Source organism: Ornithodoros turicata, chromosome 1 (genome assembly GCF_037126465.1).
Source record: "Ornithodoros turicata isolate Travis chromosome 1, ASM3712646v1, whole genome shotgun sequence".
NCBI lineage: Eukaryota > Metazoa > Arthropoda > Arachnida > Ixodida > Argasidae > Ornithodoros > Ornithodoros turicata.
The window spans coordinates 34,913,366-34,930,484 of NC_088201.1; the positions used below are offsets into that span (position 1 = coordinate 34,913,366).

Below are 17,119 nucleotides of genomic sequence, written 5' to 3' on the forward strand. Positions count from 1 at the left end.
CTCAGACAGAGTTGTGCTTCATGCATGGATGCCGTTAACTCGACGTAACGGAAGAACGGGCGATGCTGGTGCTCCGTCTACAGAACAGAACAGTGTGCGTAGCTTGGCTAGTGCCGAGCATAAAAATATTGGAAGGAGTTTGTTCCATTATTATTATTGGACCTTTCGCATTAAGCCAAATGAGGTGCGACGAAAGCAACTGAAATACTATTCACACTCAGAAGAAATGCAAGACGTCTAGACCTCCATAAGTGGACCCTGTCTCGCTCTTCGAAGCCATGCGTACCAGTCCAGGAGGTCCGCTCTCCTATATGGTTGTTGCTTCTCGCTGCAGAGTGATAGCGCCAACACATGTGAGACAAACTTCTCCGCTGGCTTATACAAAGAAGCAAGAAAACTTGTGGAAGGAGTACACGCGGGGACAAAGAAGACGTGTGTCAGGGTATTCCTTCCACATACATCGCCAGTTTGCCTGCGTTTTACTCTTCTTCACGAAAGCCAGAACTTCGCTTATAGCCTTAATTAAACGCATCCAATGTGCCACAACTTCTATGACCACGACATTGGGAAACACACTGACCCAAAACTTACAAGAACACTCGAAAGTTCGGGGGAAACTGAAACTCGGATGGGTAAAGAACGCCGTTTAGATGAAATGCCCACCCATATGCATAGGATTAGTATAGGTACAATATTTGCTGCACAGGAAGGTTATGTGGTTGCCTATCGCGCCGGAAGATCTTTGGGGTGTAACTCTCATGTCTGGAGTCTAATTCGCGAGATACGTACCTGACGCGTAGTTTGGAGCGTCAAGACTACCTATCATAAACTGCGGCTGATCCGAGGGTGGCATGGTGGTCTCCCGGAGGTCAGGATGTAGGTCGGATAGCAGGCCATGATCACTACAAAGGTAGGGCCGATTCCCTCAGCTTTGGGAGTGGAAAACATACACATCCCCTTCTTCCACCCTTTCGACATCCCTGACACAAGGTCTTGTATCGATGTGTGTGCCAGACACAATTACGTTACAGAGAGCTATGCAGCATCACTGTGGGCATCCCCCAATTGGTCTTTAGATTTCCGAAAAGAAACACCTACACCAACGAGCAGAGGTGACTATTCTGTAGCTGAAACACGAACTGACAAACACAACAGAAGCCGCAAGCTGCCTAAGAACATCAAATATAGTTGAACACGAAAAAGCGAGACAGCGGCGGGATCGAACACACACCTCTTGTTTACCGATTAAATGCGCCAACCGATTACGCCACACTTGCACAGCTTACGGACGAGTGTCCTCCTCGTTGAATGAGGTCCCTTATGGCAAGTCATCGGTAAGCTATGTCAGTGTGGCGCAATCGGTTAGCACACTTCGCCAGTAATGAAGACGTGCAGGTTCTGTATGCTGCTGTACGGCTTTTTCGACGACTGCGTGCCATGTATCGACACTAGTAAAGCAGCGCAGCGTACTGAAAGTTCAAGCACATAGGGGTGGTTGGCAGGTGCTTTATCAGTGCGGCGCTTCATTTCGCAGATCTATTCATGAAGAAAACAACTATGATCTACCCCAGTTCACCCCTATACGCAGTCACCCTTTCGGTACACTGTGCTGTTTGGCTACCTCCATACCCCGATTTCAGCACACTGCGCGGAATCTTTTGCTGAGTCACGATCCTCAGTATCTTGCGTGTCGTTTAGAAACGACTGGAGGCCACGATAAATCAACACGGTAATTGTTATACACCTTAGCCAGGAGTGGGGCGTTCCTGAGGTTGCTTAACTCAAACATGACTCATCGTTGAACTAACCGAGCGTTCTCTTCCGGTGGGGAAGTGTCACACGCAGGACAGCCTTGAGTATTTGCCTATGCCAATCTTCTGTCTTTGTTTTACGCCAAATGAAAGGATTGCAGGAAGAGAGAAGGATACGGAAACCGGTTCCCTCCACCACACAGCTCCATTTTCTGTTTTCTTTTTACACAAGCGTTATGTAGGAACTCAAGGGCAGCAGTCCGCCAAGTCCTTCTTATAGCGACCAGCGAAAGTGAACCAGTTTCATTTTGCCTGTGCGAGGACGGTGTGTTTCTCACAGGCATACCGCCGTGAAGTTTCGGAATTGCTGCAAATACTCTCAGGTATTGCCCTTTCTATTCTTTTTAGGACACTGTGGAGAGGAGGAGAAACACGAATGTCACCTTCCTTCTTCTCAAATGTCAAGGCAATGTTTCCATATTTCAAAAAGATGATATTTTTATACTGGGAGATAAAACGTATTTCTTGTCCTCTCCTCTTAGTATGACTGGCGCGTTATTTGTGACGAAACACTCCCAGGACTCAAGTTCTAGAGAAAAGTTCGTGAAAGTTCGAGAATCTTTAGTTGTAATGCTACTCTGGACTCATGCACAAGTGGCAATGCTGTCGTGTTTTCTTTGTCCCAATTGTTTTGGCATGTACTCCCTACAGGACTGTGGAGAACTGTAACGTCCGAAATTTCACGAACGCCCCTGCGTTGTCCGTTAAGAAGTACAGAAGCAGTACCCGATAAAAGCTTCGTCTTGTCTTATCGATAATGTCGACGGTTGGTGTTTGGAATCTGTATAGTACGACAAGTACCGCGCTCTCCATGCATGTACCCTTAGCAGGGATGGAGAAGTGGAGGCCCAGGACTACAAGCCCAGGCAGCCACTGTAGACCGAACAATATAAGGTACCATGCCCTACAGCAACAAAAGCAATAAAACCAACAACTGAAGCGACAAAGGCGCCAGTGTTTATAAATACAGCTGCGTTTCTCAATCTTTGGGTTTACTGGTTCCTGTAACCATAGAGCTGGGCAAATTACTTAATTTTGCGATTAATTACATTGCTCTCGAATTTAGCAGGTAACGCATTACTTGTAATGTAAACAATTACTTAAGAAGAACAACTCTTCAGCAGAAAAATAGTACAGCTTTGGACAAAAGTTTACGGAACACGTATTCCTTCATCGGAGCTGCCCCCTGCTATATGTCACAAAGAGATCGAATAAGAAACGGGTGACCGGCTATTTTATTCATCTCTCAATATGTGGGTCCGCTGCAGTTTGCTGCTAGGGTGTTGCTCCAATGGAGAAATGCGACACCCCGGTGTTCCGTAAACTTTTGTCCCAAGCTGTACGTACAGTTGCACCACCATTTCTTTGTATCAGTGACGACATTACAGGTCAATTACTGCCAGCCTCGGCGTTGTCAAGTAGCGGGATTTTTCTTCTGTTGTTAGACAACACAGCAATGCTAAAATGAGCAGTTTGGTTTGATACACCGATGACGGTTGTTAATTCGAAACTGCCACGCTCGATAAAACTCAGGCCGGAACCAAGTTTTTTCTATCCATTCGGATCATTTCACTTGCCAATTGTCCCAATTGTTAAAATTAGCATATTAAATATGCAACTATTGACAAATCAAACTAACTGTTCTGTAGTGCTGACGAAGGATAAACATCTTCAACTATATAGGACTTGTTTCACCACGTGGATATACGAGACAATTGCCGCGTCCCACGTAAGAACGCCAACACGTTTTTACAGTGCAATAACCTGGCAGAAAGCTTGACTGAAAAGCAAGACCAAGAAGGAAAAATACTTAGGAACGTCACGCAAGATAACATCACCTTCTCTAACAACGGACACAAACACCTGCGGCGGTTTAATTGGTTTCATCTCGTATACTTTCCCTTTTCTGTAACATCCTCCCCACCCCACCTGCACTGCACTAGATGCACTTTTCCCCATCGTAACGCATCTCACTCAATTACGTAACAGGACATTTACCGCCAAGCGGTGAGTCAGTACGCCTCCTGCATCGCTAGGCAAGGACAAGGACGCGTTTCGCCGTCATGGAAAATAGCGCCAAAAGCACTGGAAACAGTACTTATTGATATGGCACATAACATCTATTGATGTTACATACCGCTTTAAACGCGTTACTTTTAAGGGAACAAACTAACAACAAATACAGTCGAGCCCGTTTATAACGATATTGACGGGAACGCGAAACCCAGTCGTTATATTCGATCTTCCGCGAAATCGCCGGTCGGGATCACATCAACGCAGTACGGTACAAGTTGAACGCCGCTGAACATGCACGTTTGCTGAGAGCGCAAAACAATTTGATCTAGCTCTAAACTGACACAGCTTTGTGCCGGTAGCTTTTCCAAGGACCACATAAGCGCCAGCACCGCGTGGGGCTCTGCACCTTTTGATATTGACGACTTCATCCATTGCTCGTAATCCATTGTCGTAGTCATCATCATTCCCACAATGGGAACAACATTGTTCATTAGAACTCGAATCGTCCATGGAAGGGGGGGGGGGGGTGACGTTGGTGGAAAGGTGCGGTCAGCCTGCTCGGGATCGGGGATGGCGGCTCAGTGCACCCACGGGAGGGAGAAGACGGAAGGGTGGAGGAGGGAGCGGAGAGATGATGGTGGCACAACAGTGGGACGGGTGTGCAGTCCCTCTTTCTCTGGAATTGGGGTAGTCCAAGTGAACTACCCACCACAGAAAACATGCGAGCCTCCCTCAGTAGCCTTCATTGGGATGCTCCCTGTACCGCTCTGTAACCGTCAGGATGATTGGCGAAGTTACCCCATGAGCAAACGCTTTCACGGCGGTCGTTATATCTATGTTTTGTTTACATGTACCTCAAAGGGTGAGCTGGCGGGAACTTGCAATTTGATCGAAATATCGGAGTTATCGTTATACCAAAGATCGTAATAAACGGGCTTCTGCAATAGACGATATGCTTTTCTTAGCTCGAACACTACTACAATTACTTCAAACGAAAGCAGCACCCCTCAAGGCTACAACTTGTTCCGTTCGGGTTCGGTTTCAGACGTAGAAGTTCGTTGCAGGTTGAGATTTGTATTGCGTTTACACTGGCGCAACTGGTTTTTCAGTTATGTAGACGACAATAGGAGACAGTTTCTATCGAGCTTACCCAAAAGTGTTACATACCGTTCTTCAGGTAATTATTAGGTGTGATTTCTTTTTTTCCGAAATTCTGGAAGCATTACCATTTCGAGTTTTTTTTTGTCTATTCATTCTTATTCATCGTCCCTTCACAATATGAAGACGACCAACACCAGCGGCTGGCACGCATCCCCAGACCATGCCATACCGGATGCTTCACAGTAACGCTTACACAGCGGGTCAAAAGAAGTCTTCTAAGGCGAGATGACTCTCCATAGGTGTTCAAGATATGCCTGTTGACAGGTTATTTAAACAGTGAAGAGTTTGAATAGCCACGGTCAATTGTCATCATCACCCTGTGCGGAGAAGTGCGCCTGCGCTTGAAGTTTTGTATGCCAGGACACCCCATTCAGGGGACAAAACTCTACAGTTAATTATTTCCGCCCCGTCAGGGAAACAAAATATTTTAATATTTTGCAAAGCGCAGGAAAGACACAAGGCCATGCGAATTTCAAGGATACTTTCGCCTGTAACTGTTAGCGATGTAACACCGGCAACAGCTCCGAAATGGCTAATTGGTTCTGTAGCGTCTGTTTGGAGCTTGGCATTGTATGCTTGGTCAAACGAGCGTGACCAAACCTGCATCCACGTTCAATTTGTTCGTCGGGAATTGAAAAGGAACGGGATGTCCACAGAGCAGCGAGTGACATTCTTTCGGTATCCGGCGTTGGTGTTGAACACATTTTCTTGTAGAGAGCACAGTGTCCACACGCAAATCGTCCAGCGGACGTGTGTCATCGAGAGGTGACGTTCAGGTACGTAGCAGACGACGTGTTGAGTATTGCTGCTGAGAATGCGAGCACTGAGACAATGATCGTTTTTGGCGGAACACCTGGTGGATAGGGTACTTACACGACGCTGCTTTAATTTTCAATGCATTGTCTCAGGCGGGCTTATATGGCTAGGGAACGTCCACATCTTAAGCCTGTATCAACATAATTATTGTCAGTGGCGACGGCTACTCGTGCAGAAGCAATTTTACGATCCTTCGTGTACTTCTGCGAAAAAGGCGAGTATGTACAACACTTTGAGGTGCGCGAGTGGCAGCCCTGGAGCTTTTCATGACGCCGGATGGCAATACCGCGAAAAAAAAAAAAAAAAAAAAAAGAAAAAAAATGCCAAGAGACGCACGCTAGATTTTGTCCAGGGGAGGCGGGAACTTTTGAGAGATCAAAGTGTAAACTCTTTGCCAATAATCCAGTCAATTATGCGAAAAATATGCATTGGATAAAAATACATTCGTGTACTATACTCGACTGACTCGCGGAAACTAGCTTATTTGAAAACAGTCGAGATCAAGGTCAAGATTAACTGCTTCTAAATAATTAGTGCCGCTCTTTTGCGGCGGTATGGGCCACATCTCATAGAGCAAAAAAGTAAAAAAAAAATACGGAGAATTAACATTTTAAGGCATGATAGGGGGAGAGTATGACAACACTTGCTAATTTGAAAATCAGTAAAATCAGTAAAATGTAAAATTCGTAGACTGAAGATGTTCTATTCTACATCAATAAACTAAAAATTGGTTGCAGCGAGTTCTTGGTTTGATTTATTATAGTAATATTGATGTAATCAATATTGCAAACCGAGCACGTCTCACTGAGATCATTTGTTCTATTGATACACCGTAGTTTTTTTTTTCTCTTAATGACCATACTGCAGTGCAATATCATACCAAATGAAATATAGTAAAATGTAGTGAAATGTAAAGTGTTACTTCTATGTAGAAAGTATCCCCCTATTCACCACTCTGACTCCCACTACACGTTCGTCTCTTTTATCGCAGAACCACGACACTTGGACAGCATGACTTCCGTGCTTCTTTCTTTCTGCATTATTGCGGGGATTTTGCGTCAAGGTAAGACGTATTCTTTGTTATAATCACATCTATACATTCCGAACCATTGTATTACGTGCTGTTGGTAACATGCTCAATGGCCTTGTATCCGATTATGTAGCCGTCGGGGACAGCACGTCACCAATTTCCGATGTAATGTCAACCACACCAGCAACTGACGAATATGACGAAGACATAACAGATGCCAACGACTTCGTCGACCAAATCTTGGACCAGGTGAAGACTAACCCCAAGGTTCGTGAGAAGATAACGCCCGTAGAGATCGGAACCTTAGAGCATAGCGGCTTTCGACTGCTCGACGTCAAACTTCATGGGTTGGAGTCAGTCTACAGGAGCGACAACTGCACTTTTCGTTTCTCCAACACATCCTTCGACATTGTTGTACATCTGGGTGCTCGAGATCTCGCCGTCGAGTCCGCATGGGCGAGGACGTTCATCTACATCCCATTCAGTGGTCATCTAAATGCAAGAGTGGCAGACTTCGCTATCCTAATGGATATAAATATTGGTCAAAATAGCACGTCAACTCTTCAGCGATTGAAAGTAGGTGCTTTTCTTCCTTTCGCCAAAGTGACACGTTTGAAGCGTTAGCAACAGCTTTGAAACTGATGTTTGCAGGTAGTCCGCTTGAGCGACATACAGATCACAAAGGCAACTGGAGCGTCTGTCGTCTTCAACTGGGCGTTGCGTTACTTGTTGAACTGGGCCGTGAATGCCAACAAAGGCAAAATCATAAATCTCATCGAAACAGACGGAGCTATAGCAATCAACGAAGGCATGAAGGGTCTTGGCGAGCACTTCAACGCTTTAAACGAATTTCGCAAAAGACGGCGTTGAGAAAACGAGCAGGCTTAAGATATTGGCGAAACTAGCAACAGCAATCAAGCATTCCACCACGCATCCAGAAACGCAGCAGGTCAACATTGTCTCAGGTCATTGTCAACAGTCATCGTCAACAACAGCAGTCATTGTAATTGTCAACAGGTTCTCGGTCCGTCTGCATGCTGACGACAAAACAAAGCACAGAAATCATCTCCGAATAATGCGTTTTGTATGAAGTGTTATTCCAGTCCACGTTACTATCAGGTTATACTTCACGCACATCTCGTCTTACACCAGTACGGACCAGATCATTTTTTTAATTCCATGTTAGCGCCGCGAAGCAACTGTGGCTATGAGCGGCGTACATACGTGGGCAGACGGAGAGAGGACAGCAGGAAGGAGTGGGGGACAGCGGGGTGGGGTTAGTATGTGTCCTGGGCCGACTAGGGCCGACTTCAAGGGGAACTGTACAGACTTTCGTGGACCATATCTGATCGCCATAAGTATCCCTTCAACCAAAGGTGATTCACATGTCAGAGCAAAGAAGAAGAGGAAGAAGAGTGGGAAAGGAGAGGGGAAATAAGGTTGTCATTTGGAAAAGTGGCTCCAACGCTCGGCCAAACCACCTATCGTTTCACATTTCTGCCCCATTGGGACATCATGACGCTGCTTCGCGGTGTGCAACTTTCAAAGACCACTTATGGTTAAACGAAATGGGCACGATGACTTACCGTTAAGCGCCGACGACGGAGTCTAGATGTATTGAAGTTGCTCACGAATCATGCAAATATGCTATACGGCTTAACGGCTCGCATATATAGATATCTAAGAACAAAGTAAAGTATATGCATTCAGTAATACTTTGTTGCCCACGTGGTGTCTCGCAATCAAGCAACGGACTTCGATTTTTTTTGTGGTTGGAAAAACTTCTGAATGGAGTGGGCTAAATTGTATAGCGATTTTTTCTCACATTGAAAATGTCGCGATATTGTTGCACTATACGCTTTCAGCGCATTGGTCCAGTAATCCTGGCGACAACTAGCCAGGCTCACTAGACAACCAGGTGCAATGAGTTGGTTGAGAGAGTCCTGGTTACACTCTTGGTGCCGTGCGCCTCAAATTAGAAGTAAATGCATGCAGGTTGGGTATTAACGACGGCTTTCCGGATTTCCAGTCCGGACAGGGCGTCGAATGCATTCAATGAACGTCTTTTGTGTAGCATACATCCTGGTTGTGTGACTCGTATTTTGAACGTGCCAAAGCTGAGTGTGTCGCAATAAAAAGTTCAATGAATTGTTAGCACCTTCCATCTATCATGTGCAAGATGTAGAGTACCGGGATACTAAATAACGAGGAAACACACGCACACACAAAAGTTTCGAGCAGATGAACGTTCAGCCTATGGGCTACCAATCTGATTTCCTCGTTGGAAGCTACACGCGCTATAGTTTGCATCAATAGCGAAACACATTAGTCTCGCGGTCTAGAATATGGGTCGACGATCGGAGGTACCGACATCGCACTACAAAGCGCATGCGGGTCGCTGGCAAACACTTACGGAGCTCACCTTCAGAACTGTTGCATATACAACTGTGGCTGCTGTGCTCCGTCATGTCGCCATTTACGCTACTGGTACTTGCATTAACAATGCTGTCCCAAACAAAGGATCTGGCAGGTGAGCGGGAGCATTCAGGAACTTGTTTAGACTCCCATCTAAGCGTAATTAATTACTGTGATATACCGCGTGTGTTTGCGGAAAATAGGGCTGATTTCGAATATGCACCATTGACCGAAAATGGGGTACAGCGTGCGATTCTAGGCAATGCCGCATCATATTTACTTCTCGAGGGTATCAAGTCCCGTCAAGCATGCTGGCTGAGATGTCGTCGAAATTTCTTGCGTACAAAAATATAAAAACACATGCAGATTTTCGCTATTAAACGCAGTGCATTTCTGGTAGGTTCAGGTATAATAGGGCTTCGTCGCTAACTACCAATATTTGTACCATTTCTTGATTCTGTACCGCGAAGCAACTGCGGCTATGAGCGATGCGCAGCCGTGGACACATGGAGCGAGGACAGAAAAAGGGAGTGGGAGGGTATGCGTCCTACGCCGACTTCAGGGGGAACCGTGCAGATATCCATCTGGAAAGGCTGTCGGAAAACCCAGGGAAAATCTGGGACAGCAAAGTTGGTGGCAGGCTTCGAACCCACTACCTTCGTCTTCAGTATGACCGTGGAGCATTTGTACTCAAAATAATTCGAGACTCGCTCGACACACCTAATATATCCCTTTTCGAAATATTTCCGACAGCGTCTGAAGCGGCTACATACTAAGTAGGGTCTGACTTTCTCGGGTTAAATGCCTTCCCCAGATTCGTGGACGAAAAATCGCGCGTTATTTTTAGATCTGTAATTCGGAGTGAAATCTGATGCTATGGATACATTCGGGTCTTATCGCATTTTTTTTCTCTCTCGTTTTTGTCCAGCAAACGTCACATCTACATTGGTCAAATACGCGTTCCTCGCGAATTATAGGCGCAAGTCCCACATGCTGTAACATCAAATGTACTTCGCGCAGGTTATTGTTGAACTAAAATAATAATGCGTAGAGACTGCTGCTAAATAGTGTACGTACGTAATATACTTGATCGGAATTGGGGGAAAAACTGATTCGGGGGGGGGGGGGGGTTAATCGAGAAGAATAGGGTTTAACCGGAAAAAGCATCCAGATACTAGGTATCCATTGTCTACGAATAGGCTGAACAGAGGGAACCTTGGACTGCAAAGTTTACCTAACTGACATTACTATAAAAATCTTGGAGAACAAACAACGCATTTCTGCGAGAACGTAGATGCTCCCTTTCCCCATAAACGATCGAAGTGTACGACTATAGCTTGAGCCACCGATCCATATGCAAATGCTAAGGCAATAATATCGCCTTTGTCTATTTGTCAAGGTGGTAGTGGAGACCCTCAACGAAGGGTCGGATTTCCGGATCGAATATCTTGATGTGCAAGAAAAAGAACCAAGCGTATTAATTGAACGTTCCGCTCTATCTCACAAGCGTCAACCCGTGACGCGCTTGTTCGCGGGGAATGACGTGCGCATATGGTTAGATACCCATAGTGCAGCAAATGCAAAGCAAACTGCGAGCAAAATGAGAGTTTCGTTTTTTTCAACGTTACACAGTGGACACACAAAATATTTTCATTAGATTATGGTCCAGGCGTTTTCCTTCTAAAGTTTGGCGTGGTGACAAACACTGTTTGCGTCACGTTAATTAGACATGTTCACTGACAGAACTGACAAATTTGCGGGCAAGTTCTGGTTGAGAACGCCAGCAGTGCATTACAGAACTTCCTGAAAATTCGAAATATTTTATTTGCATTTGTAAATCTTTCGATGCACGTTAAGGAACCCGAATAGGCAATTAATCCAACGAGGAAAGCTCCAAGTCATCAGTATGTGCCATGATATGCACTTGCTAAGAGAAAACCACACATTGAAACTTGTTTGTAGCCTCCAAGTAGAAACGTCACCGTAACTCCGGCCTACAACACGACTTCTTGATGATGTTTTCTCAGTCCCGGTTATATAAGAGACCTGGTAATTTGGATATTGAAATATTTTCTTGCATTCGGTGCACAACCTCGTCTGCTATTTATCCGCGAAATAAACCTAAAATTGAGCAGGTGTATGGTACGATATAAGGATGCCAATAGCAAGGTTTGGAATGGGTAATGGTATGCCTTTAGTGGGACGTATTGTACAACGCCAGGCCTTCTCGCTTTCACTGTAGTATTTAACGAAAGAGGTACACGTGAGTAACATGTCCTATACGTCTGCATAATTTTTGCCCCGACAGCTCAAGACGAGGTCGAGACTCGCGCTGCTTTCACGACGATCGCCAACAAGGTGGTGGACGATATTCTACGCTTTCTGAGAAGCACCAAAGCGTATATAGATCAAATGACTCCACTGACTATTCCTGGCCGCATAAACTACGGCTTTGGCCATCTGCACGAAGTCAAAGTATATGGCTTTCCGAACTTGACACGTCAAGGGAATATAACGTTGGACTGGAACCCAAGCACAAAGATCGCCCGCATGGAAGGAGGTTTGGGACTCGACCAACTCATGGTAGGAGCCAAGTACGCCTTCGACCCTCTGCCCCCGTTCAACATTCACGGCGACATTGACTCCGCGCTACAGAACATCGTCACTAGAATCGAATTTGTCGCCGACGTTGCCAAGTTCCGTGCAACGCTGTCCATTTTTAAGGTATGTATAACATGTATAACTACACTGGAGATAACACCACCAATGCACTCTCAACCGTACCGCGAGGGGTGTCCCATAAGTTCTCGGCCTGACAGAGAAGGAGTGTGCAAACACCACCAGAATGCGCGCTATACACTGTTTTCCTGAGGTTCAGGTAGGGGCGGAGCATTTGAACTAACACGGAGAAAATGAAGGCACGTACGCTCATCGAATATCCGTCTCGAATGGCCCTAATCTGGTTGGCAGTGACCAGGAAAATCGCGCGCAAAGCACAGATCGTCGTTGCCGATAGGGTGCACTACAACCGTACGTGCCTTCATTTTTCTTCCATTTTGAGACGTAGGGTGAGGATGCCCCATCTTGCAGCACACTGAGGAGGTAGACCGCGGTATTCAAGCGAGGACGGGACAGTCTCGAAAACGACCTCTTGCCTGGCAGGCCTGCGGAAGTGACCGGGTGCGGAGGTCATGGAGGATCGCCGAGTAGACACTGGGACCAAAGCTGAGGTCACAGGCATATCCAAGCGCATTTTGAACCAATACCTTGGCATGCACAAGGGCTCTGTCAGAAAAGTGTCCAAGATTGCTCACGCCTGATCAAAATCGCACACGCTACAGCACATCGAGGGATAATCTTTAGCTGTTCAGGGTAGATCTTGGGCACTTCCGCGCTCGGTTTGTGACTGTGGACCTGAACCTGGGCCCATTACTTTCAACTCGAGAGCAAAGCCCAGTCCAAATAGTGGAAACACCCGTCCTCCCCACCGCCAGAGAAGGCTCGATCTGTTCCATCAACAGGCAAAGGAGATGGCCAGGTTTCTCTGGGGTTTGGAGGGCTAAGGGCGCTAAGAAAGGGCAGACCATCCCCAAGGGCTACTATAGTACCACGTAACCCTGATTCATCGCTCGCGGGACGCCATTAAACGACTAAGTATGCTCTGAAAGAGGGCTCCAGCAGCGTGGTGATGGCTGCCGTCCTCTCCTGTGGCTTTTCTGTGGTCAACCATCCACCATACTCCCCAGACATATCGCCCCATCGGACCTGTTCTCTAGATGGAAAAGCAACTCTTTGGGGTTCATCCGTCCCGTGATGATGACGTCATTGACGCCGTGACCGTTTGTTGGATAGCCAAACCTCTGATTTTTTTCCCTACGGGGATCTAAGCACTGGAGCATCGTTGGGCGAAGTGCGTGGAAATTGGCGGGGACTACGTTGGAAAGTAACATTAGCTCTTTCACTTCGGCCACTCCTTCTGGGTCAGGCCGGGAAATTATGGACGCCACTCCCTACCTGGAGAACAGTCGGCGATTTCATGCAAATTATTTTCACCTCGTGCGTTAATGACAAGAGAGCGAAACCACCACAGCAATAACAAAAATAACAAAACCATTTTCTCTGGGGCACGGGACTTGTAAGCTTCGGACATGGACACTGATATTTTTAATGCAGTATGCGCTCCACAAATAGAGAGTGAAGTCAGCTGTGGAGGTGTCACGTGATGTGATCATGTCGGTGATCGTTTCGGAGCACTGAGGTGACCCCCAAAATTCTTTTCCTTTTTCAGTGCAGAGTGTTCTCCAACGAATAAAATGATGCATAATGTAAAACCCCGAGACTAGGGAACACGAAGGGACCTTGTGTTCTGTCTGTCCCTCCCTTCGTGTTCCCTAGTCTCGGGGGTTTACATTATCCATCAACTTCACCAGCTCGCTTGCTTGCTTCTTAGCCATCTTTTCATCGAATAAAATGAGTTCCTGCAAAAGAACGATGAGCGCAGGTGACCTACAGAGCGAGCGCGAGGGCTCTGTTCCGCACACCTTTGAAAAATCCTTCTCGTTAAAAGAGCGCATCGCAGAACGAGAGGACGCCGTGACGCGTATGCTACTCCCCTCACGTGACTAGTGCGAAGAAAAAAAACAAAGAAAGAAGGCAGGGAGCCTTCACCACGTCACGAGAGCATCGTGTCGGCCGTCCGCGGCTGCTTTCTCCGACTGTTTTTTTTTTGTAAATTCGATTGCGCAGCTATAACGCACCGCAGAGCAAAAATATTTTGCATGGTGACTCGTGGTGGACAGCTTGACAGACGAGGCAGGATTTCAAGCGATGTTAAAGGTCACCTCACTGCTCCTTCAACTAGTCGGCGCAGGTGCTGAGTGACATCAGGGTGGTATCACATAATATACTCGCTTCACTCCTTCTCTCAATTTCTCTTTTAGGTGGCGCGATATGATCGCTTAATTTCGACCACGCGACTGAATCGTGTACGCGATTAATGTATTCTACATACGCAGATTTGGTCAGGATGACAAAAGACATCAGCAAAATTTTACAGTGTAGTGATTTAGTCGGGAAATCCGAGTATATAGTTTGTTTGTTTGTTTCGCAAACTTTGTGTCGCGAAAAGGCTGAATGTGTCCTGAAAGGAAATAAGTAAAAAGAAAAGTGCGGTCAATATAGTCTCATTTGATCTATACCTTAACATGAGGCTCATGCACATCTTAAACAAACATGTTGCCAAGAGGCAAATATACAAAATTGAATGAAAGGGCTCTACAAATACAGGGTGTTTCACATAACGCGTCATAAAACTCTATTTAAAAATCTACTTGTCGAAGAATTATGCGATAAACGCCGTTTATCTTGGGGTAGATTTTGCCATTACCTCTGAGCATTTTTACCGAATTTAATTTGCGAGAAATTGAATTTTTCCAATTGATCTCAGAAATTTGCCTAGTCAACCCTACATTTAATTTTTATTTTTTGACAGAAACAGAAAGCGCTCCTCTAATTTACCCGATGGCAATGCAAAATACATTCCCTTCTACTTTGGCAATAGCTGAAGAAAAAAAAAAAAAGTGAAAACCGTCGTTTTGAGGCGCTCAAAGTGCAGGACGCTCTCAGACCCCCGAACTCGGAAGGATGAGATGTGAGGAGGCCATGTACCCGCCCTCTCACTTTTCCCCTTCCAAGCTTCTGCTGATAACGGCTGATCACAGGAATTTGCATGCCTCTGAACGATGGTTTTCACTTTTTTTTTTTCAGCTATTGCCAAAGTAGAAGGGACTGTACTTTGCAATGCCACGGAATGAATTCGAGGTGCGCCTTCAGTTTCCGTAAAAAAAAAAAAAAAAAAAAAAACCAGAACCCCCCCCCCTCCGCAGGATTGACATAACACATTTTGATCAATTGGAAAAATTCAATGTCTCGTGAATTAAATTTGGTAAGTGCTCAGGGGTAATGGCAAAATCTACCCCGAGATAAATAGTGTTTACCGCATGATTTTCCGACAAGTAGATTTTTAAATACAATTTTATGACATATTAGGTAAAACACCCCGTATATTGCTCTCTTGACAGAAAGAAGACAATAAATGTTCTGTTCCGTTCCAAACACAGACACCAATAAATAATAAATGGAGAGCACTTTCTATAATATAAGCATATAAATGTGCACAAAAGTTCCGTTCTCGTTCATTTGTTTGTGGGATGTTTCTCTCTCTCTCTGTGCATAGTCTTCAAGTGTGTGTTGTGGGTCTCTTATGTTCGTCCTTGTCTTGTGCGAAGTTTTAATTATGAACTATGTCTTGGAAGAGGCTTGCGATCATTTCAGTTGAATGTGCTAAATGTTGATAAGCGTGAACTAAAAACAAGAAAAACAAAAGAGGACTATATTGCATGTTGAGGACGACTCTTGCTAATGCTGATGCGCACGGGTACTGGTAAGTACGATACCACAGTCGCCCACATACAGTCTAATGTACATGGCTGAAGTGAGCTTAACAAATTCATTTGCGCAGTTCAGCGACGTGGGCACGGTGCGTGTGACTCGCTTCACTGGACTGACCCCTGTCTTCGACTGGATTGGGATGCTCGTAATGAATTTAGTTTTGGAGAGCATTCAACGAGCACTGAAAGCTAAAATAGCGGCAGCTGCAAAATCAACAATGAACAAATTCCTGCACAACTTTTACCTACCCCTAACCGTGGATTAACGCAGATGACATTATTGTAATCCATGTAAATGGATCTCCTTGGATCACATTTCTAGAAAAAAATTGAGTAAGCTACATCAAGCTGTATTTGGAGAAGATAATCGGGCTGAGAATAAACATACTGTACTGACTTGCACGATGCTCCCGGCGGGAACCTTCAATGGTGCTCTACCCACTTGTGTTGTACCAGTTAGCACCAAGTTTACCTCTTTTACTCTCATTTGGATGTGAGTCTTATTGTGTGAAATCTAGACAAGGTCAAGTGCCTGTGGGTTAAGGTCTACGCAACTGCCTACAACAACAGCAAGTCTTTTCTGCCACACTTTGGTGATATTTCTGTAACTGTTTCCACAGTTCAATATAAATTGCCACAACATGCGAGATACAGGGTGTTTCACATCACTAAATTTCCAAACTAGCATTACATCATCCAGATACCTTTGTAGCATTTCTCGCGGTTCACTGATGACGTGGTTCATGTGATTACTCTAAAACTTTCTGACAATTATCAATACAATATTACAATAAGTATTGCTCAAACCATTTTACTGATGAAAAAAGAAAAGAAAGAAGTGCTCATGCGAGAATCGTTACTGTCCTTTGATATCATCACAAGTGCCGGAAAAAAGAAAAAAAGGAAACACACACACACACAAGTGACTCTTATCCCAATACTGTGTGTTCCCAATAAAATGGCAGTGGCAACCAGTGGTCTGTTGCATTGTGTTATGGTTGCTGTGTGCACATGGTCAGGCTTGTGGAGTTTCTTCACCAGCTAGCTTGCACACACACAATGTTATCTCTTTGAAAAGCATTCAAGTAACTTGTGCTACAAAAGATAAAGGCTTTATCCAAGGCTAAAAACATTGTCACCGATGTGTTAATATGGCCAGGGCCGGGGGAGCAGCCGGGGATGGAGCCTCGGTGCCCGGGTCTCTTCAGGATCCCGCTCGACTCAAGGCCCGATGGTTGCTAGCACCAGGAGACGAGAGGAGGGGGGCCCGGGCAGGACTCATCCGGAGTCATCCCTGGGGCCCGTAATTTCTCTCGCCGGCTCTGAATATGGCACACTATTTTATACTACAAAGTACTGTATGGATCTAGTTACTGGAATGCCTCCAGGATGTGCAGTTTAGTCCCAGCTCAAAACAGAGT

General features: G+C 45.5%; 1 protein-coding gene across 1 annotated transcript; it reads left to right on the plus strand.

The window, feature by feature from the left end:
- The first annotated feature begins 1,955 nt into the window (after positions 1–1,955).
- LOC135398205 (uncharacterized) lies at positions 1,956–8,988 on the plus strand. Its single transcript, XM_064629635.1, has 4 exons — positions 1,956–2,134; positions 6,796–6,867; positions 6,968–7,410; positions 7,486–8,988. Exons 2-4 carry the CDS (start codon positions 6,816–6,818, stop codon positions 7,702–7,704), a joined length of 714 nt encoding a protein of 237 aa, XP_064485705.1. The 5' UTR covers positions 1,956–2,134; positions 6,796–6,815; the 3' UTR covers positions 7,705–8,988.
- Positions 8,989–17,119: the final 8,131 nt, after the last annotated feature.

Coding starts and splice junctions, on each gene's coding strand:
- LOC135398205 (XM_064629635.1), top strand. CDS start 6,816: ATGACTTCCGTGCTTCTTTCTTTCTGCATTATTGCGGGGATTTTGCGT. Junction 6,868..6,967: donor TGCGGGGATTTTGCGTCAAG/GTAAGACGTATT, acceptor CCGATTATGTAG/CCGTCGGGGACAGCACGTCA. Junction 7,411..7,485: donor CAACTCTTCAGCGATTGAAA/GTAGGTGCTTTT, acceptor TGATGTTTGCAG/GTAGTCCGCTTGAGCGACAT.